A 21,960-nucleotide genomic window follows, 5' to 3' on the forward strand; every position below is an offset into this window, starting at 1 on the left:
GTGATGAGTTGTTTTTCTCTTGCTGCTTTCAAGATTTTTATTTTATCTTTGGCTTTGAGCAGTTTGACTCTGATGTGTTTAGGGTGGATCTCTTTGTTTTTATCATACTTGGAATCTATTGAGATTTTTGGATCTGTAGATTACTATTTTTATCAAATTTGGGAACTCTTTGAATATTTCTTCAACTATTTGTTCTTTCTCTTTCTCCTCTCTTCCTGGGACTTTCACCACAAATATGTTGGGAACCTGATGTCAGTCACCCACAGGTTCAAGTTCTAGTTTTTTGTTTGTTTTTGAGTTGAATCGAAACAGAATCTAACGTTCTGTTCATTTTTCTTTGATGTTTTTTCTTTCTGTTCACTAGATTGGAGAATTTCTGTTAATGTCTCTTTCAGTCCACTCACTCTTGTTCTGCCACATTGCACCAGCTTGTGACCCCATCTAGTGAATTTTTTATTTCAGTTACTGTACTTTCCAACTCCAGAATTCTCATTTGTGATTTCTGCTTCTCTGTTGAGATTCCTTGTCATCATATTTCCTTCAATTCTCTGAATACGTATGTAACTGCCACTTTGAAGTCACCTGCTGAGTCCAACATCCAGGCCCACTCAAGGGTCCTTTTCTAGTTTCTGCTTGTTTTCTTGAATCCGGGCCATACTCTCCTGTTTCTATACAGGTCTTGTAATTTTTTATTAAACTGGACATTTTAGTAATATATTGCAGCAGCTCTGAAGTGTTATTTTTTTTAGAGGTATAGGTGTGTGTATGTGTGTATGTTTTAAGTAATTTGCTTGAACTTAAACTGTGGTCTGTGACTTCTCGATGGTGTGCAGCCACTGCTGTTTCTGCACAAAATCTTAGCGATTTTCCCTCTCATTTTTACTTGTTTGCCTGGCTAGGCGTCATCCCTGTGTCTCCCTAGCTCAGTGGTCAGCCAGGGATTTGGGCAGAGGTTGTGTTGAAGCAGCTCCAGCTTGTAATGCTTCTGCCGAACTCTGTCGATCCATCTGTTTGTGGGTTGGGAAGTGAGTTCAGAGTTCAGCCAGTTCTCAGGTCTGCCTGGCCTTTTCTGTCTGTTGGGCTCTCATGTCTCCCCTCCTCATGCTTCTCGTTTCACCATTGGTCACAGATATGAGGAGAGCATATCTAGCTCCTCTATAATTCTCTCATTTTTTCCAGGATCTCCCCTTCTTATTGCTGGCTGCTCCACCACTCACCTCAGTCAGACCACAAGCTCAAGATAGAAGAACTAAATTTCCCCTGTTAGGGCCTACCAAACTTGCCACTTTTAGCCGACAGAGCTGTGGGTTTTCTACTGCCCACCCCTTGCCCCCAGCACTCATTCCACCCCTGCCCCAAATGCCCCAAGTTGAGTTTACCCCTTCTGATAGCACAGCTGCTAGTTCTCATGGCCCTGGCCCTGTCCTGATAAAAACGAAGTGCTCTCCCACAGAACTGAGGGATCGGTGGTGGTGTTGGGGCAGGGATGGCGTGGCGGGTTGGAATCGCCACAGGCAATGTGTGTGGCCTCTTGCTGGTCTTACCCTAAGCTCTAGCAATTTTTCAAGAAATTTCTTTATCATCCGCCTTTGATTTCCAGAATGTGAAATGACTGTGGGACAGTTTTTGTCCAGCTTCCTTACCGTTGTCTTGTTTTGGGGAGGAGTCACTGGCCTGTTAAGGCCGTCAGAGTCAACAGTGCCCTCCCCAAGTCCTGTCCTGGTGCTGGCTGTACAGTTCCTCCCTGTGCCTCTCCTCCCCACGGCCCACTTCTCTTCCTGCTTGTTGTCCCTTCCTGCCACCATCTCCCATTGTTTCAGATGCCCAGGTTCTAGGTTTCTAATGGCAGGGTACAGGGCAAGTTCTTTTCCTTAATACAAATATATACAGTGAAGACTTCTGTTCCCCATCCCTATTCGAAACTCTTCACTACATAATTTTGCATTTTGTCGACCAATTTGAGTTCCTAAAGAAATACTGAAATAAAATTAGGAAGCCATGTGTATGGACTGGGAATTTATTGGTGCTGAGGAGGAAATGGAAAATCCTTTGAGCTGTGTCTACAAACAGAGATGGCACAGGTTCTATAATATTAGGAAAATTGCTAACAATAAAGTGGGAAATTATTAGGAGGCTCTGGTTGAAGATGCTTCTTACATATTTAAGTGTACATTTAAAAATGGGAGTGTGAATTCACTGCTCTTAAGACATTTGCTTTGTAAGTTGTATATGTGTGGGTGTTCTGGGGGGATGTGTGTTTGGAGGGAGAGACTGAGCAGTAGAGCAGTACATCATAAAACTTAGATTTGACAACATTATAGATTATTCTGTTAAACTTTTACTGTCTACTAACATGTTTCTTAAAATGGATCCGGTATTCCTGTAGCCAATTAAATCCAAAAGGTAGATAGGAAGCTTTATTATTTACAAAGAAATGATACCTTAAATTTCTGTAACACTTTGTTTAAAAATTGCTTCCACAAACACTGTATTATTGTAGTTCATAAACTAGTCCTAGTGTATGTGAGGGTTTTACAGTCGGGGATTTCAGAGTCTGTTCTCTCCATTCTGCTGCTTGGATTCCCTGACTCCAGCTCAGCGACAGGAGGTAGTGTATGTATATGCGCTGGTCCTGAGAGCAGGCACCTGTGCATCTTTTCCCACTCAGCCCAAGTGTCAGCTCTGCCGGGAAGCTTTGATTTTCCTAGGCAAAGCCAAGCTTATCCTTCATTTAGGCTCAGGTAGACTTCCTGAGCTGACCACTTTTTGTGGAACTTACAAGATGTTGTTTTTTGTTCCCTTCTGTCTCCGTAATTAAAACTGTAAGCTTTAAAAAAAAAAAAAAAAAAAAAAGTTCTTCTAGTTCATCTTTGCATTCTCTGATTTATCACAGTGCCTGGCACTTAATAGTTACTCAGTAACTGTTTCTCGGGTTATCAAAAGTAGTTAAAGGAGATAAGGTGTGCCGTAGGAGGTCTGAGGAGGGAGAAGCTAAGGCTTCTAGATGCAGGTGGCATTGATCTGGTCCTCATATTAAGAGTGATTAGAATTGGAACATGCACAGAATTAGAACATGATGGGAAGAATTAGGAAAGTCATTTCTCAAAGCAGAGTTAGAGAGATGGGCAAGATCAAAATGTCTTTGAATAAAAGCATGTGTTTCCAATAGGCTGAAGTTTGGGGTGTTTGGTGGTTACAGACAGAGGGAAATAAGGTGGGGGGAAAAGTCGCTTGAGTACAAATTGGGAAGAGTATTTGAATGCCTGGCTGAGAAATGACTTTATCGAAGGTTTTTGAGGAAGGAAATGGAAGTGAGCAGAGCTGTGTTTCCAGAAGACCTATGTGTTGCATATACCAGATGAGCGGAGAAACGGGGACCAGTTAGGAAAGAGTCTTCTGAGGTTCTGGCCCAGGGGGCTGCAGCGGTTCTGTAGAAGAGGGATGAATGGAAGAGAAGTTGCCACAGTAGGATGCACAGGATAGCTGATTAAATGAGTAAAACAAGGAGAGCACAAAGATTGTGTCCTCCTCAGTGCAAGAACTGTATCAGGAATAAATTATTTCACCTCCCAAACTTCAGATTCCTCATCTATTACATGAAGCCAGCAGTGCCTACCTGACAGGATTGTATTGAAAAGAAATAGAAATGTTTGGGAAATTACTGGCTTAAATAGTTATTTAATTTGCTTTTTTTAAAAAAAGATTTTATTTATTTAGAGATAGAGTGTGCACACAGCAGGGGGAGGGGCAGAGGGAGAGGGAGAGAGAATCTCAAGCAGACTCTCCACTGAGCACGGAGCCCAACTCGGGCTCAGTCTCAGGTCCCTGAGATCATGACCTAAGTCGAAACCAAGATTTGGACACTTGGAACCAACTGAGCCACCTAGGAGCCCCTTTAATTGCCTTTTTAAAACCATCTTTTAAAACCATTTGTCCTTTGATGTCCTTGGTTTGTGTTTTTTATTATTGTGAGCCACAGCTGTACTGTAATAGAGATTTTGTTTATGTTGAATAGTCTCATCTTGTGTGAGGGAACCAAAAAAAAAAAAAAAAAAAAAACTTCTACAGAAATGAGAAATAAGCAATGAAATTTGGAATTTTATTTCTAAAACGTATTTCAGAAATTGATTTTCACATTGGGCTAGAAGCTTCTTGTGCCCTTAAGACAAGAGCCTGTTTTGACACTCAGTTTGTCCCATGCTGTGCATTAGCGAAGAGATAACAGTCAGGGGTCCTGATTACCCCTGTACCTTCCTGCAGAGAAGAAAGGTCCTCAGTTGTTATATGTTTAGATACTCTTCTAAATGCTGGCAGGCATAAGTGACTAAAGTATTTGAGGTAGACAAGCTTTGGTGAGTAATCTTCAGATGAGGTTTGTGTTTGTATGCATATTCTACCCACCTAGTAGATTATACTTTCCTTGAGGGCAGGAGTTACTACTTGCCCTCTTATCACTCACATTGGCATATAATGGATGTTTGGTAAGTTTTTTGAGGGAAGAAAAAAGAAGCTTATAAAGGTCCAGCATCTTCTGTGATTGGTTAGGAAATGTTAATAACATCTTTTGAAGTATTTGAACAGAGTTGTTGATGGCTCTAAAGCAGAGATTTGAAGGCACAGCTGAGGGGCCCGCCTTTACTCTGTTGGTGAGCTGTAGACCTCACAGCCCTCCTCAGTGGTGGCATTCAAGCACACCTCTGTATGAAAGATAACTGGAACTCCATGCTGTCCACCATCCTGTTTCTTTGCTTTGTTGCATGCCCTTTCTCTGGAGTTGAAGCCAGCTTTTCTCTCACTTCCCTATTAGAACGGTCTAACCATCTAGGTTTCTAATGGCAGGGTACAGGGCAAGTTCTTTTCCTTAATACAAATATGGAATTACCATGGAATTACCCACCGACTCCCTTACTTAAAAGTGCCTTGTGGATTGGTATCCCACTAAAAAATAGCCAAGAAGTGCTAGCCCTTAACATGGGTCCATTTGCCCAAGTGAGGATTTCTAGAACATAATGGGAAAGATGGGGCCCAAATCTTTCTCTCACATGATGTGTCGTGGGCCATATTACCCTCAGCCTGCAGCGTAGGCATTCACGTTAGCATGTCTTTTTCCAGGCTAGAATTAGAAGGCCTGGGACCACAGAGGAATTTACTCATCTGACTATCCACTGTTCCAAGAGAGTCCCTCATTTTCCCTCCAGACTAGTAAAAGGGAGAAGATGTTGAGCCGACACAAACCATCCACAATTGTTATCGATTTATCAGAGTTACGATGCCTATGATCATCTTGGCAGTTTCAAAGCTGGATCCATGAGCAAACTGTAGGCTGGTCTGAAAGTGCAAGAGTTGCTACAGAAAACCACACTCAGAGCCAGGCATGGATATTTTTGTTTTAGATTTATTTATTTATTTATTAGAGTGCACGAGAGAGCAGGAGGGAGGGTCAGAAGGAAAAGGAGAGAAGCAGATTCCCTGCTAAGCATGGAGCCTGATGCAGGGCTTGATCCCACCTAATCCTAACCCCGAGATCATGACCTGAGCCGAAATCAAGAGTTGGACGCTCAACCAACTGAGCCACCCAGGCGCCCCAGACATGGATATTTTTGAATAGAGAAAATTGCCCTTTGGTTCATGACACTCAAGACACCTTTCAACATATTGTTAATATTGTTAGCCTCATGATTATTGCTGCTTTTCCCTTGCATGTCTTCATTCATTTATTTACTTTTACTTTTACTTACCCACCCCACCACCGCCCTCCCCTGCCAAAAGCAACTAGAACTAAACAGTGCTGGAAGTGGTAATTCTGCACTCTGCTGCCCCTTCCTGCTCTTGTGTGTTAGGGCCAGAATAAAGAAGCACTAATGATTCATTTGGAGGCATGGTTTTTCTTAAACTTGTCTAAAGAGTTGTACATTTTTCATAAATATTTTGTACTATTTTTTGAAGTCAGTAAACTGATTAGAGTCATTGAGTTTTAAAGCTAAAATGGATTTTAGAAATTATTTTGTGCCTTAATTTTACAACAGAGGTCAGCAGGTTCTAAGTGACTTGAGCCCGGAAGGTTACAGCTATAGCTTGTAACGGAGTGGGACTCAGGAGATCTGCCGTCAGCCAAGTGCTTTCTTTCTGCTTCCCCATGCAAATTAATAAAAAATAAAAGGCATCCACAGGGGATGGTCTTCTTAGCTTCCACTGATTCTTTGACTTCAAACCTAAGAACTCCACCTAGAACATACAAACAGATTTCTTTCATTCTAAAATGTGCATTAAAATATTAGAGAAGCATTCAGTTAAGGATAAAGTTGTTAATTGAGGTGATCTTCTGTGTGTGTGTTTCAGTATTTTATATTATATCTAATTTTTCTATGATTCTCACTCCTGGTTTAAAAAAATAAGTGACTTGCTATGGTTTTTGTTTCACAGTGTGATACCAGTTTATGATGCTGCTACATATGCACACGATGCCTTTGTAATTCCTCTTAACAGCACTTTGACCTGCTGAGAAAATGGAACTAGACATTTTCTGAAGAAAATTGAATTACTAGTTAATTGGGGGGAAAAAAATGTTCACTTACATTTAAATGCCCAGACAAGACTAGATTCTCAGAATTTGGGTTGTTGTAGCAGTATTCAGATACACAAAGGAAATACATAAACATTTCTTTTTAAAATAACTAAATCTAAAGGTAATTTTTCTTGACTAGTGAATTGCTCTGCAGAGAGAAGTTCAATTTTCCATGCCCCAAAAATTGTGTCTGGTGGTGGCATTAGATAAAATAATTTTATGTTCAGTATATCACAAGTGTTCTGTCACAAGTTTTAGCTATGTGAAATACCTTGATTTTCAGTAAATAAGCATATGGGCCAAGATTTCACTTTTTAGAAAGTTATTTGATCATATTAGGGCATTTTTACTCTTTAAGAAGGAATTCATATGATCTAATTCCACCAGGTTTTAACCCATCATATACTCTATTATAAACATTTATAAAAATGTTTCAAATGCTAACAAATCTAGTTGGTGGATCAACATGGGTTGTAGTCCCTCCCCCCCTTTTTTTAAGGCAATGTAAAATGACCTAATGAAAAGTATCCCAACCCACTTTTTAAAATATTATCAAGAAAAACTGAAATTTGTTTTTTAAAGTTGTTTTAGAAAAAACTTAATTATATAATATTGTGATTGTGGTTAGGGAGCTTGAGCCCTGGAAATCAGATTGAGTTGGGTTTAGCTCCCAGCTCCTTCCATTTCCTCTAACCATCTGAAAATTTTAACTCTAATGCTCATTTTCCTCATCTGTAAAAATGGTGGTAACAGTTCCTACCTGATAGGGTTTTTGGATTAAATGAGAAAATGAATAGCAAGTACTTAGGATAATGCCTGGCACATAGTAGATGTCAGTAAACATTAGCTACAATACTGTTATTATATAATTATTTCAAAGAGGGTGTCCTAGGTGACCTTGATTTATGAAACGATAGAAATGAATGGGCCATCCAATTCTCTCTTCTGAGAGAATCTTTCTTCCCTCACCTGCATAGGAACTAGTGCACTAAGAGCCATACCTTTATCAGTGAATTTTATAGCCGGCTCTACAAAAATAAATGAATGAATTATTTATGTAAAACATGTTTGGGGAGAAGGGTGAATTCTCTCTCTTCAGAATTCACAGGAAACCTGTTGACTTTGTTTAGTCCAGTATTTCCCAAATTTATTTGACAATGAAATCCATTTTCTACAGAATGCCAGTTAACATTCTGTAGAACTGACATTCTACCCATTGGGAGGTATTGCTCCATGATTTTTGAAGCGCGCACGCACACATAACCTTTAGATGCGCTTAAAACTCTTTTGGGAATGATCTTTCCATTAGATTTTCTTGGGTATAAAATACATCACAGCCTTATTTTATATAAATTTGAATCATTCAAATTTGAAATGATGTAATACAGAAAAATTAATGAAATTTCACTTTTGTGTAAATTTTTAACCGTTAACAAAATTCAGCTGAGTAAATTACACAGGTCTTATTGGCTGTATTCAGTGATTCATGAATTGGGTTGCGTCCAGTCTAAGCAGATAGAAAGGAGCTTGGAAGAGCTGTACAAAGCAAGAGATTTTATAGGCAGAAGGGAACAGGAACAAGGAAGTTATACTGGGCATTTGCTGATTGGTTAAAGCAAGGTCACTTTCTTTACATGGAACAGAGGCAAGTCTCAGAGCCAGGTCAGGTAACTTGTGCTGAGCAAGCAAGTACTGATTGGTTGACCTGGGCCTTGCTTTTCTGGGAGAGCCCAGCAAAGAAATGGAGTTCAGTTTGGGTTTGCTAAACTGGGGCTTATCGGCATGAGTCACTCCCTCTTGGACACAGTCTGGTTCCTTTTACAGAACCAATGTGAATATTCCCAAGTGAAACCTTTGTTAATAATTGCCTAATTTCAAAGCTGTCTGAATTACAAGGTGATTGACAAGACAGCTGTACTTTAGCAGTTAAGAGAAATATCTGCTACCTTTTGAGAAATTTAATCTTGAATTTTGCGGTTTTCAGAACCATGTCCCTTATAACATATGTGACTGACTGTAACATTGCAAAAATACCTGATTCATCCTATGAGGAGGATCCACTTAAACTTTAACTGAAGACCAGTCCCTATCCCAAAGAAATTGAACCCAACTAGTAATCATACTTTTGTTCTTAAAACAATCAGATCTTCAGGGAAGATGCTGCAGGATATGACACTCTATGTGGCTTACCTTCTGTAAGTAAGAAAGACTTATAAATTAAACTGTTTCTAATTTGGGGATACATAATAGTGGTATCAGATTAAGTGGGTTTCTTTCTTCACCATGCCAGTAATTTGAAATGAATAGACTTTTCAGCCCCTTTCTGACTTTTATAAGTGGTCCAGCCCACATACAGAATACAAATACAAGTATTTATCTACAGTTGTGCCTGTGTATAGTCGTTAAACCAACTAGGCATTCTTTGTGTTTTAATATTCTCTAGGGTTTAGAATCTGACATCCCAAAATACCTTTTCTCTTCTTTTTAACTATTTATTTTGAAATAGACTTACAGGAAAGTGGCAAAAATAGTACAAAAAATTTCTGCATAATCCTTTACCTAACTTCCCCTAATGTCATTACCTTAGATACAGTACAGTTTTCAAAACCAGGCAGTAAAAAGTGTTGTTACAATACTAGTAAGGCAAAATACAGACTTTATTCAAATTTTATCGGTTTTTCCACTAATGTCCTTTTTTTCTGTTCTAAATCCAATTCAGGATCCCACGTTGCAGTTAGTTGTCATGTCTCCTTATTCCAAAATATTTTAATCATACTCAGCTTATATCTGGAGTAGTTCCAGTCTCTGAAGAAAGAGAAAGGAAAAAACTTTGTATTTATAGGCTTGCTGTTAGCTGAGAACCATGTCTCATTTTTGAGGTCTCTGCTTATTCTCCTGCAGCCTTTTATGTGTGCATTGGTGAAGGGCTGTGATGCAGGCTCTCCTTCTTGAGATACAAAGGTTATTTTGAAAGCAAGCAGTATTTGCCAAAATGTTTTATACGTGTCAGCTCAAAACACACATAAGCTGTGTTGCACATGTACATACAGTATTACAAGGTTTTATCAAACACAAATTAGCTCCAGGTTACTTTTGAATATACCAGTCTAATTTTGCTTCCTCCAAGAATGCAGTAAATGGTTTTTGTGTTTATGTGGTTTTAGGGCTATAAACCAATAAGAACAGGAGAATTAATAACTGTGGAAGCTAGAAAGCAGATGTCCCAGTTAGTGACAAGCTTAGCAGACCCACAGGAACTTATTTCTAAGCCAGTTGTGGGAGAAATCTGAGAAATAATTCTGTTTACACCACAAAAATTTTAGAAGTTGCAGAAACTGACAGCTCTAGATAGAAGATTGGAAAACTCTTCTCTGAGAGCCTGACTAACTCGAGGAAAGAATTGAACATATCGGGGTTTCCCCAACAAATTGCCAACCTAACAGACCTGGAATGAGTCAAAGCCCCTCTACCCCACCCATTTAGAACTATCAGGTTTTTAGCTGTCTTCCCCCACTCAATTCTTAATTCTAAGCAGACAACGAAAGATAGCTAGATTCCTGAGGGAAACCTACAACGTGCAAGATAGAGAACAAAAAGAAGCAAACAAAAAAGAAATTGTGAATAAAAGGAAACTTTTACTTCCAAAAAACAACCAAAGCAATAATCTATAGCTTTAGAGAGATAAAGAGAAGATACTGCATCTACTAAACAAGAATGAAGTTTAAAAGGGATGTAGACTGCGGAATTCAGAGAAGAAAAACAAACCCTTGAAATTAAAAACATGGCAACAAGGGCACCTGGGTGGCTCAGTCCGTTAGGTGTCTGTCTGCATTTGGCTCAGGTCATGATCCCGGGGTCCTGGGATCAAGCCCCGCATGGGGTTCCCTGCTTAGTGGGGAGCCTGCTTCTCTCTCTCTCTCTCTCTCTGTCTCTCTGTCTCTGTCAAATAAATAAATAAAATCTAAAAAAAAAAAAGGCAAAAAAATGTAAAAACTTTGTGGGAGGGCTGGAAGATAAGATTGAAGAAGTGTAGAGGTCTATGGTCTCTTATCCACAATTCTAAAATCCAAAAATGTTCTGAAAATCAGGTGATTTTTCATAAGTTAGCAGCAAAACTCATAACCTGTATATATCTTTGTTGCCTTTATATGAATGCACATAAAGAAATACCACTGTCCCAAGTCTGATTGAGTTACATTATGAGTTATATACCCAATATTACCTTTCTAAAATCCTAAAAATTCTGAATTCTGATATACATTGGCTCCAAAGTTTTCAGATAAGGAATTAAACACCTATTATCCCCAAAAATAGAGCCAAAAGCCAGAGAGCAAATAAAATAAAGAGATAAGAAAATTAGGGGACCAGTCCAAAACATCCAGTGTCCAAGAATACAAGTTCCAGAGAGAAAGACCAAATGTGTGTAGGTGGGAATCATCAGCAAAATAGTCCAAGAAAACTTCCCAGGACTGAAGGACATTAATTTTCAACTTAAAAGAGACTACAGAATTACCAGCAAAATAGATTAAAATAAAACAGACCCACATTAAGGCATAGCACTATGAAGTTTTAGAACACTAGACACACTGGACAGTCTCCAAACCAGAGAGAATGATGGAAAGGAATGCCTTCAGGCTTCTGAACAGTGGCAGGGGAACTAGACACACTTTTGAAGTTGCCTTCAAAATTCTAAAGGAATTCTTTTCAACCTAGAATTCTATACCCAAACTATCATTAAAATGGGTTAATTTAGTAGATGTTTTCAGACATGAATCAGATTCTCAAGAAATTTGCTGTGCTGAATTAAATTTCTTCTTCCCCTTCAACCTCACAGAGGTGAAACTAAGAAAAGAAGTTGTCTCAGAAAACAAAAGGAAAAATAAATATTGAAGAAAACCCATAATTCATTAATCAAAATATATTATTTCTGAATTTATTAAGAGATTCCTTACTGTTTCAGATTACGTGTTAAGTGTTATTATGATAGAGACTTGGAAAGTAATACTTCATTTCATATTGCCCAGAACTCTCTTTCAGACCAAAACAGCACATTTGTTCACAGTCCATAGTGAAATTATTTCCACTGTTTCATGGAGAAGTCAGAAAATTAATCCATTTCACAGTTATAGGAATTTTAAAAGTTTGAGCTCAAACAAAACATTTTTAGTCCTTGTTTCTTAGAATGAGGCTTTGAGACTGTAAGTCTGATTTGCTTTTCAGTGTAAAAAGCCCTGGGCTTCTCTGCAGTTTGGACAGACAGCTAGACCTCACTGGGGCAGCGGGTTGTTTAAAGAGTAGATATATAGACACTAGTCCCAGGATTGCATCAGCGGTGCCACAGCCAGCCCTTGCCATAAACTCTCAGTGCACAGACTCCAGCCTCTTCTGTTTCATCCCTTGCCCAGTGAGTAAATTAGGTCAGAAAATGACCACAGAAGGGAAGAACAGAACCTTGGGAGGTTGTTTATGCAGTCAGTAAAGTGGCTCAGTAGCTAACAGTAGAAAATAAAGCAAACCGATAGTGTACACTGAGATTTTTCTCAGAACAAACAGTTCTGTCCACTTTTCACAAAGATACAGCCGAAAAACTTTTACTTTTTCTGTCTGATCTATTTCAACAATTAGTAGTTGATATTGAGGTACACTTAAAGTTGGGGATGTCAGATGGGAAAGTATCTCATTTAATTACATTCGATGTGTATTTCCTTTTGTTTTTAAGATTTTATTTATTTGAGAGAGAGAGACAGATAATGAGAGAGAGCACGAGTGGGGAGGAGAAGGAAGAGCTCAGCAGGGAGCCCGATGCAGGGCTCCATCCCAGCACCCTGGGATCATGACCTGAGCCAAAGGCAGACGCTCAACTGACTGAGCCACCCAGGTGCTCCCAGTGTGTATTTTATGTTCCTATGTCCACTGTGTACAGAAATCTGCTCCTCAGCCCCTTTGAATATCAGTTTAGTAGTTGTCTGGCTATTTTCCTGTGAGCACCAGTGTGCCTTTGCCAGTTTTCTAATTCTTGCTTTTCCTCCCTTTGTGGCCTGACCTGCTTCTCTTCCCTCAAGGTATAGGATACATGTCATTCTTGTATAGCTTTCCCTCTCTTACCCCCATGGCTGCCTCCAGCCCAGGGGGGAGGTCTTGCTCCTCCCTGTGACGGTCCTGAGAAAGAGTGGGATCCACACGTGTTCTCCCTTTTTTTTTTTTAAACATTTTTTTTAAGGTTTTATTTATTTGACAGAGAGAGACAACGGGAGAGGGAACACAAGCAGGGGGAGTGGGAGAGGGAGTAGCAAGCTTTCTTCTGAGCAGGGAGCCTGGTGTGGGGCTCGATCCCAGGACCCTGGGATCATGACCTGAGCCGAAGGCAGACGCTTAACGACTGAGCCACCCAGGCACCCCACGTGTTCTCCCTTCTAATGAGAAGGAGGAAGCGTGGCTGCCATGCTGGGCAGGAGCCCTAGCACATGAAATTCAGCCAACTGGTTTTCAGTTTCTGCTCTGCCACTGAATATGTGACCTTGGGCACCTCCTGTGCCTTACTTTCTGCCTCTGTCAATTGGGGTAATAATAGTGCCCCCTCGTAGATTATTGTATTAGAAAAGATAATACATGTACATTACAACATAACATAATGATTAAGAGCATGTACTCTGGGGCCAAACTGCCTGTGTTTGAACAACCCTGATCCAGTACTTAGGCAACTTAGGCAATCTTTCTGGTTTTCAGAGTCCTCATCTGAAAAATGAGGTAAAAAATAATACCTCCTACAGTCTCATGTTTAAAAAAAAAAGTGCCTACTGTTAGGGTTTGTTGTAAGAATTACATTAATTAAAATACATAAAATGTGTAGGCCAGTGTCTGGCAAATAGTAAACACTATGTAAATATTAACTGTTATTAGGCTTACGGAATGGTCCATGATATAGTATGCACTCAAGAAATAGTTGCTATTTAACAAGGATTTCCCCCTTTCCAACAAAATTCTCTAAGTGGAAAGCAGAAAGGATCTGAGGTTTAAAGAGAAGAAAGCAAATTAAAGCCACAATATGGTGCCACTGCCCCCCGCCAGGATAGTTACAATGAAAATGACAATACTCAGAGCCAAGAGAACTCTCACAGCTATCCATAGTTGGGTGTAAGTTAGTACAGCCACTTGGGAAAACTGGTGGTATCTGTTAAGGCTGAACTTAATGCGTGTTCTTAAGCCAGCAAATCACTCCTACGTGCATATGTACCCAACAGAAATGGCTGTTTGCACCAAAAGACAAGAATGTAGCAAGAATATTCATAGGAACATTATCCTTATGCAGTCAGTAAAGTGGCCAGTATCCTTAATAGCCAGAAACTGGAAGCAGCTCCAATAAGTCCTGTATGTTTATAAAATGAAAGAAGAATGGATGAATTATAACAACGTGTGTATGTGTATTACACAGAATGTCTAAAAGAAGACAAACACAGAAGAGTACATACTGTATAATTGCTTTTCTTTCCTTTTTTTTTAGTTCAAAAACAGCCCAACTAGTCTATGGAGTTAGAAGTCGGGGTAGTGGGGCCCCTTTCACAAGGGGATGGTTTTACTAGAGTGTTCCTGAAGTTCTGTTGCTCCATCTAATTCGATAGTTACATGGGTGTATTTTCTTTGTGAAAATTCATTCATGCTTCTGATTTCTGCATTTGTATCTATGTATGTTAAACTGCCGTTTTAAAATATATATTAAGTCAGAAGACTTGAGAATTTTGGAAATGATAATTTACTTTTCCAACTTGCCAAGTGTCCCTAGAATTAAAGACTTAGTACTTTTAAAGAATATAGGTGTTTGGGGGCACCTGGCTGACTTGGTCGGAAGAGCATGCGACTCTTGATCTCGGGGTCGTTAAGTTCGAGCCCCACATTGGGTGTAGAGAAATAAATAAAAAATACCTAAAAGAAAATGTAGGTTTTCACTACAAGGCAGAAAATGATCCAATCTGGCTTCTGTCCTTCTTAAATTGTGTCTTCAAGGCCATAAAAATAATAATTAGTTTTCATTTATCTTGCCACCTCATTATAATATTACAGATTACATGAACTATATGTGTAAGTTATATAAAAAACCGGTTTGGAGCTAGAATCAATCTTTTTAACTTTTATCAGAGTGTGATGCACTGACATCCTACAGATCAGATCTGGTGGTTTTAAAGTTTGGCTGAAGAAGTAGTTTTATGGGCTCCAGCTGTGAGATGTAAAGGGCAAGTTTGAAGGTGCTTGAGTGAGCATTAGTTGTAATCGACACTTATGCTTATTGCTTATTGCTTTGGTGTCCATGACACCGTCTTAGTAACTTAGTGAGTTTCATCTTTGAATGGAATTTGTTTTGTTTAGTCTGCATTGTGCCCAGATTGATGATCGAAAATCTTACACTTTCGCAGAACATTGCTTCATAGCTCTTCCCTTTTCTACTATTTTTATATCATATGAATCATTGCACATTTAAGCCATCTGCAAGGCCTGAATGGAATGAGATAAAAGCTGCCATCACTTAGATTGACACTTGAAAAGCTAGCACTCATTCCAAGTTTATTCCTGATAATCCTTTATATTTTAAAGTCTCGAACTTCATTTCAAGATGGTTGGTAACGTTTCTGAGCCAAAAGTATCTGTGACTCACAGTTTCTTTTACTTGAACATTGGGTCAAAGGGAGGGGATCTGTTCTGCGTCACGCAAAAGAATCTGTTAGGGACTCAGTTGTAACTCACTTGAGATACTTAGAACAGTGAGTTCCACTCTTGGTTTAATCAGCTCCGCGAGCCCTCCAGTTTGGCATGCACTTCATAGGGAATAGTGAAAACCTAAGGTTCCTAAACTGCCAGATGAATACTTCAAAATAAATGTGTTTTAAATACCTAGAATGTATCACACCTGTTAGATGTTTGTCAAAAGTATTTCTCTGTGTTGCAACTTTTTTGAGGATTTATCAGGGGGAAAAAAATTCTTGCAGTTTTGCAAAATAGATTGATAGTGCACCCCACGCTTACAGGTACTATTTCACTGTGGGTTTACACAGACCTACCGTTTACATGTTGTCCAGTAGGCTATGCAGGGTCTGTAAAGCCTCTCCCAGCAGATTTTGTAAATGGGGCCTGGGGTCCCTGTAATGATGTCACCTGGAATCAACATGGATTGGGAGGAGAGTGCCGATTGGTTTCAAAGTAGAGGCTGTTCAGGTTGAAGCCAAATGCCCGTTGTCATGAGGTGTCTCCTCTTCAGGAACAGTGTTATGATACTTCGGTGACCCAGTACTCATAAACTCTGGAACTAATAGAGGGAATGAAACATGAAAATATTCCCTTATTTCCTAAAATGGTAGACCAAAAATGCAGTGATCTCAACCATGTACAACAGACTCTTCATTTTCAAAATAGAAAGATCTCAGAAATGGAAAACTCCACTAAGAATCTAAGAATAATGGTACAATTTTTATGTCTTCAATTTTTATATCTTTCATACCTAATGGATCTCCACGTGGTCTTAGGCAGATCACTTAGTATTTTTGTTTTCTTCCATTTCACTAACGTACTGTAAATATTCAAAAGGCTTAAACTTTCTTTATAAATGATAGCAATTTGAACACAGGTAACATTTTTGGTTTTGTTTTTTTCCCTTTGAAGGGCAACTCTAATTTTTGCTTAAAGATGCTTTTGAGAACTGTGTGAAAATGGGGGGGCGGGGCTTTAATTATTTCACATAATTCTTGTGAAGTAATCATATTTATTTTTTGCTCAATGTTGTCTGTTTCTTTGCTCAGCAGACGGAAGGGGGAGCGCAGACAGATGGCCAGCAGTCACAGACACAAAGTAGTGAGAACTCAGAGAGCAAATCCACCCCTAAACGGCTGCATGTCTCTAATATTCCCTTTCGCTTCCGGGACCCCGACCTCCGACAGATGTTTGGGGTAAGTCTCTGGAGTCCTTTTGTGGGTTTTACAGTGAAAATGTAATTTAATCCCAACAATTTAAACCCGATGTATTTTAATAAGTCATTAGGACTTTAGGATAAGACTGCACATAGATTGAGAGAGAGCCTAAGGTAAATCAGTGTTTTCATCAATCTTCAGGAACTTCTGTCACCTAGCACCGTCATTCCTGTCATTCTAGACATGGGCCTTGCAGGTTCTTACATAACAAGGTGACTATGCAATCTGGTTTGCCTGGGACCGAGGGGTCTCTTGGGACGTGAGCCTTTCAGTACTCAAATCAGGACAAAGGTAGTAATCCTTACTTTTCAGAGTGTTACGAGTTCAGTGACCTAATGTCTGTGAAGCAGATAGTACCTGTGTTTCATTTTTACTTTCCTGCTTGTAACTCTGCAAGACCAATATCTAAAACCCGGTGGACGTGGTTAGTTTGCTACCTCTGATGTGTTCTTCCGGCTTCCACTTCCTCCCGAAATCACCGTCATGAAAACAGTGTAACAGCAAAGATTTAAGTTATTGGAAAGTGAGTGATTGCTGGAAGTCGTACCTTTTTTCTGGGCTTATGTGTTGTTGCCAGATTTCATTTGAGCAAACTCTTAACTTGAACTAGGAACAAGAGATCATGGTTTAAAAAAACTTTGTTGCTGTTGCTGCATGGTGCTTTGTCAGGAAAGCAGGCACCCTGCTTGAAGTCCTGGTCGTGGCCGCTTCGTGATGACAAGACCCTGAGGCAAAGTTTTGTCACTGACAGCTGAGTACCTGGAGTATTTTGTGTACCGAAGCCAAGGCCAGCACGGAGATTTAATAATGTTCTTGAAGTACTTAAAGAGCCTTTACACAGAAAACGGTAGCCAACTGTTCATCTCTCCAGAAGAGAAAACAACAGAAAATATAAAGGGCGGCTTAAAGAATTGATATTATATTTAAGAAGAAATTTCCCAGGAGTATGAGTTATTAGGTTCTCTACTGAATTATCAGAGATGATATGGAATCCTAATCTCTGGAGATCAGTGAAAATGGAGTATATTCTCATCTGCCAGAAGTGTGTTTTCTCTCAGGTCAGAAAAGTTGTGTCCATTGAAGATCTGCCTAGGCCAGTTATCAGTGATTTTTGAAATGTATTATGCCCTTCCTATAAGGCTGCTAAATGCAAGAAAGAAAATAAAATGTTCCTTGCAGGGGACACCTGGTAGGGTTGCTCTGTCTTCTGCATGGTTAGTACCTATCCCTTGGAAGGACATCAGCAGTGGGAAAGAGCAAGGATTCCATGCTTCATTTTATTAGCTGTGTAAACTTGACGGATGGCTTCCTTCTGCCTCATTTTCCTTAACCATTAAAGGAAGGCAATCCTTACCCCAGTAGGACGGTATAAGGACACATTAGAAAATGTAAAACGAAAACTCTAAAACACCATTCCAATCTTAGTTGTTTGGATAGGCATAGAAATAAAATTAAATCCCCTCCTACCTAAAATAAGACATTTTCCTTTCTCCTTTAATTTCCTAATGTTCTGTTAAATGATGAAACTGGAATCAAGCCCAGAAGTCTTACTCTAGAAAACATGGGCTCTTAGTACATGTTTTCTGAAAAAGATACTAATGATTCAGCCCAGTGAGAAAGCATGATTTGTCTTGCTCTTTTCATTTTTTAGTGTTTTCATGTTTCCCAAATTCTGATTTAAAATCCAAGTGAAAGAGATAATTTGGGTCTATGAGGCCAGTACTCAGAGGGAAAGATCTTTTTGGAAGGGCCAAAAAGATCCCAGGAGATTTCCTGCACATCCCTTCAGTTCATTTCATCCAAGCATTGAATCATATAGGTTGGTTTGACCCCTTCTCCACGCCTCCTCCAAATAACCACTGTGTTTTAAGTATGCCCCTCCAGTCAGCTATTAAGCTGCCTACCAATACAGTTATTTAGGCTTGGTGTTTTTAGTTTATTTCCCAAATGTTAAAATATTTAATTATAAAACAAAGTTACTACTTAAAATGTTCTTGATGGTGTTCATTGCTGAAATATTAAATTGGCAAATAAATGAAATCATGTATAATGTCCGTGAATGTTTAATACGATGGAAAATAGGATGTAGTCTGTAGAAAAGAGAACAGAGATATGTATTTATTGACTTGGAAAGCTGTTTATAGCATATTAAGTTAAAAAAAAAAAAGAAGTAATACTTGGAAATATGTCCTTAACAATATATGCCTGCGTTTGCGGAGAAGGCTGTGTACCAGAATGGTAAGATGGTGGGTGTGCAGAGGATCTTCATTTTCTGTTTCCTCTTTTCCTTTTTATTTATCTATATTTCCTGACTTTTACAGTGAATATGGTTTACTTTTATAAATTAAAGAAGGAAAAGGAAAACAGCCTTCAGTAGTGTATCTTTTTCCTTAGGATTTGCTTCTTAAAAACTGAGACATTTAAGGCAGCCCGACACGCCGTGCAGCCCCCCAGTCTCCCGCAGCCACCTCCCCCAGGCATGGCACAGGGCCTCACCTCACTGTGGCAGCAGCACGGTACAGCACGCTTGACTTCAAGCTCGGCGCCAAAGCTGATGGCGAGACCGTTCTAAGAGGCCTCCAGTCCATTTTCCAGGAGCAAGGGATGACAGAGTCGGTGCACAACTGGCAAGACCACGGTTATCTAGCGACCTACATCAACAAAAACGGCAGCTTTGCCAGTTTGAGAATTTACCCACATGGATTGGTGTTGTTGGATCTTCAGAGTTATGATGGTGATTCACAAGGCCAAGAAGTTGACAGTCTTTTGAACAAAGTAGAAGAAAGAATGAAAGAATTGAGTCAGGACAGTGCTGTGCGGGTGAAGTGATTACCACCCATAATTCGAGGAGGAGCTCTTGACAGATACTGACCCACTGCTGATGGTCGCCTGGTTGAGTATGACATCGATGAAGTGGTGTATGATGAAGATTCACCTTATCAGAACATTAAAATTCTACACTCGAAGCAATTTGGAAATATTCTCATCCTTAGTGGGGACTTTAATCTGGCAGAGAGTGATTTGGCATATACCCAGGCCATCATGGGCAGTGGAAAAGAAGACTACAGTGGCAAAGCCATGCTGATTCTTAGGGGTAGAGACGGGGGCATATTATGTGAAATAGTCAAACTGAAACCAAAGATGGTCACTGTGGTAGACATTGACCAAATGGTGATTGATGGATGTAAGAAATAATGCGAAAAACATGGGGCAACCTTTTAGACAGTCTTAAAGGAGACAGCTATCAGGTTCTGATAGAAGACTGTATTCCAGTACTGAAGAGGTACGCCAAAGAAGGGAGAGAGTTTGATCATGTGATTAATGATTTGACAGCCGTTCCAGTCTCCACATCTCCAGAAGAAGATTCCACTTGGGAGTTTCTCAGACTGATTCTTGACCTCTCAATGAAAGTACTGAAACAGGATGGAAAATACTTTACACAGGGTAACTGTGTCAATTTGACAGAAGCCTTGTCGCTCTATGAAGAACAGCTCAGGCGCCTCTGTTGTCCAGTGGGATTCTCAAAGGAGATCGTCTGTGTTCCTTCATACTTGGAATTGTGGGTATTTTACACTGTTTGGAAGAAAGCTAAGCCTTGAAGACCTATTTCTCCTAATCATGTGTGCTGCAAATAACCTTCCTGACCTTCATATGCTGTACATGACATCGAAATGAGTCAGGCAATTGATGGTGATTTCTTTCAAGTTTTCTTTTTTTAATTATTATTTTTAATTTAAACAAAGCAAATGGAAAATGTATATTTTGATGCGCTAGGGTGTTAATTTTTTTGAAAGTCAGCTGAAGGATGATTAGACAGCACAGCGAAGGCTGCCAAATGCACTGAACCCCTAGAATGTGATTTTTGTTACTTTTGTGTGTGAGTGCGTGGGCTTTTTGTTTTTGTTTTGGTAGACTTCGAATTTGGTTGTTTGGAGGAATGAACATCATTGTTTTGTTCTGGAGGGAAGTTCTTTGATTGTGTTTCTTTCCCCCAAAATTGACTTAGCTATTAAAATTTGATGCTTATAAGAAAGAGTTAAGAAAAAAATGAATAGCAGTGCTTCAATTAAAATTATAAATGAGGAAAAAAAACTGAGACATTTAAAACATTAAACACATAGTTAGGAAACCACCAGTTCTTGTCCATGAAGAAATATGCAGGAGGGTGACACTGTGAATATCTTCTGAGAACAGCTTCTACCATACAGAGGTGGATAATGCATGAGTGGGTGAATTGAAAAAGGAGTGAAAAAAGGAGAAATTATCATCTCATTGATGAGGGAAAACCAGAAACTGGTGTTGGGACCTACCAACAAGTAGAAACATGGAAGTTGAATAAGCAGTTGGAAAAAAAAAACAAAAAACAACTCTTCCTTTTTCAGGAGAAAATAAAGTATGTGGTTAAAAAGCTGACCATGAATAAATGTTTTTATTTTTGTCTCTGCAGCAGTTTGGCAAAATCCTAGATGTAGAAATAATCTTTAATGAACGTGGCTCTAAGGTAAGCTCCATCTCAGTATTAAGTGTGCCTGGTTTCTTTTTAGTTTTGTTTTAAATAGTTAAATAATCAGAAAACTTAAAGCTGTTTTTCAAGCCTGCAAAAAGTATCCCGACTTACCTGGCTTGGATCAGATTATCTCTAAAAATAAGCTACCACATGGCCAGACTTCACCCTAATCATTCAGGTGGGGGAGTGAAGGCGTGGGGGTAAAAGCAGAAGTGTGAGGATGGAGAGGACAAGGGGGGGGTCGGGGCAGGAGACCCCGGCCCTTGAGGGGACTGTAATTGCCCTCACATGCTTACTGTAAAGGGAAGAGAGGACTCAAGTGAAATTCTATGAGAATTCTATTGTGAATTCTAACAGAACAATTCAGCTTTTTAAAAATCAGACTTGAAATGACATACTTGGAACAAATTTAATATTTCACTTCTTCAGTAGACTTGCTCTCTCTTTTGAATAAATTTGACAAGGCATAAATACAGGGAGTAGTGACTTGGGAATTCACTGTAAGCTGATTTCCTCCTTTGAGTTCTACCCAGAGAGGTAAGATGTAGAATCCCTTCAATTACAAATAGTGAGTTGGGGTTTTTTTGCATCAGAATAAATGTAGTAACACTGCACGATTCGGTATATGTACTCTCTTCTAAATGTGTTCTGTATGAGACCTGAACATTCTAATTAAAACTTATTTCCCCCTAATAATTTACTATTTTAAATTCCCAATCTATATGATTGAGAATTTCCATACACTAAAATAAGCAGCAGTGATTTTAGGAGTCAGGGAATGATGAAGTCTTACAGTGATGTGAAAAAATATTTAATGAACTGAATTTCGAGAAGTTTCATTTGACAGTTTTCTTCTTCCTCGACAAATGAAATACCCCCCACAGACACAATCAGCTGTGGTCAAGCTTGGAAATATTTCCTTGCTCTGTTTTCTT

The 21,960-nt window shown here is 39.3% G+C and overlaps 1 protein-coding gene and 1 pseudogene across 14 annotated transcripts in view; both read left to right on the forward strand.

Moving 5' to 3' along the window:
• RBFOX2 (RNA binding fox-1 homolog 2) overlaps window positions 1–21,960 on the forward strand; it is a 281,421-nt gene that overhangs the window by 222,826 nt on the left and 36,635 nt on the right. For 10 of the 14 annotated variants that reach the window (XR_012380612.1, XM_073900305.1, XM_073900307.1 and 7 more), the window contains 2 exons: window positions 16,351–16,497; window positions 20,966–21,019. Coding sequence is in view for 13 of the 14 variants with exons in the window: in XM_073900305.1 (XP_073756406.1) it covers window positions 16,351–16,497; window positions 20,966–21,019 (201 nt within the window). In the remaining variant the exon portion in view is untranslated. The remainder of the gene's footprint in view (window positions 1–16,350; window positions 16,498–20,965; window positions 21,020–21,960) is intronic. The other 4 variants (XM_073900306.1, XM_073900308.1, XM_073900302.1 and 1 more) reach the window with 1 other exon arrangement.
• LOC112831308 (spermine synthase pseudogene) lies at window positions 18,720–20,117 on the forward strand (annotated as a pseudogene).

The sequence above is a fragment of the Callorhinus ursinus genome, unplaced genomic scaffold (genome assembly GCF_003265705.2).
Source record: "Callorhinus ursinus isolate GAN/ISIS: 27379988/994484 unplaced genomic scaffold, GSC_fseal_2.0 scaffold14, whole genome shotgun sequence".
NCBI classification, from domain to species: domain Eukaryota; kingdom Metazoa; phylum Chordata; class Mammalia; order Carnivora; family Otariidae; genus Callorhinus; species Callorhinus ursinus.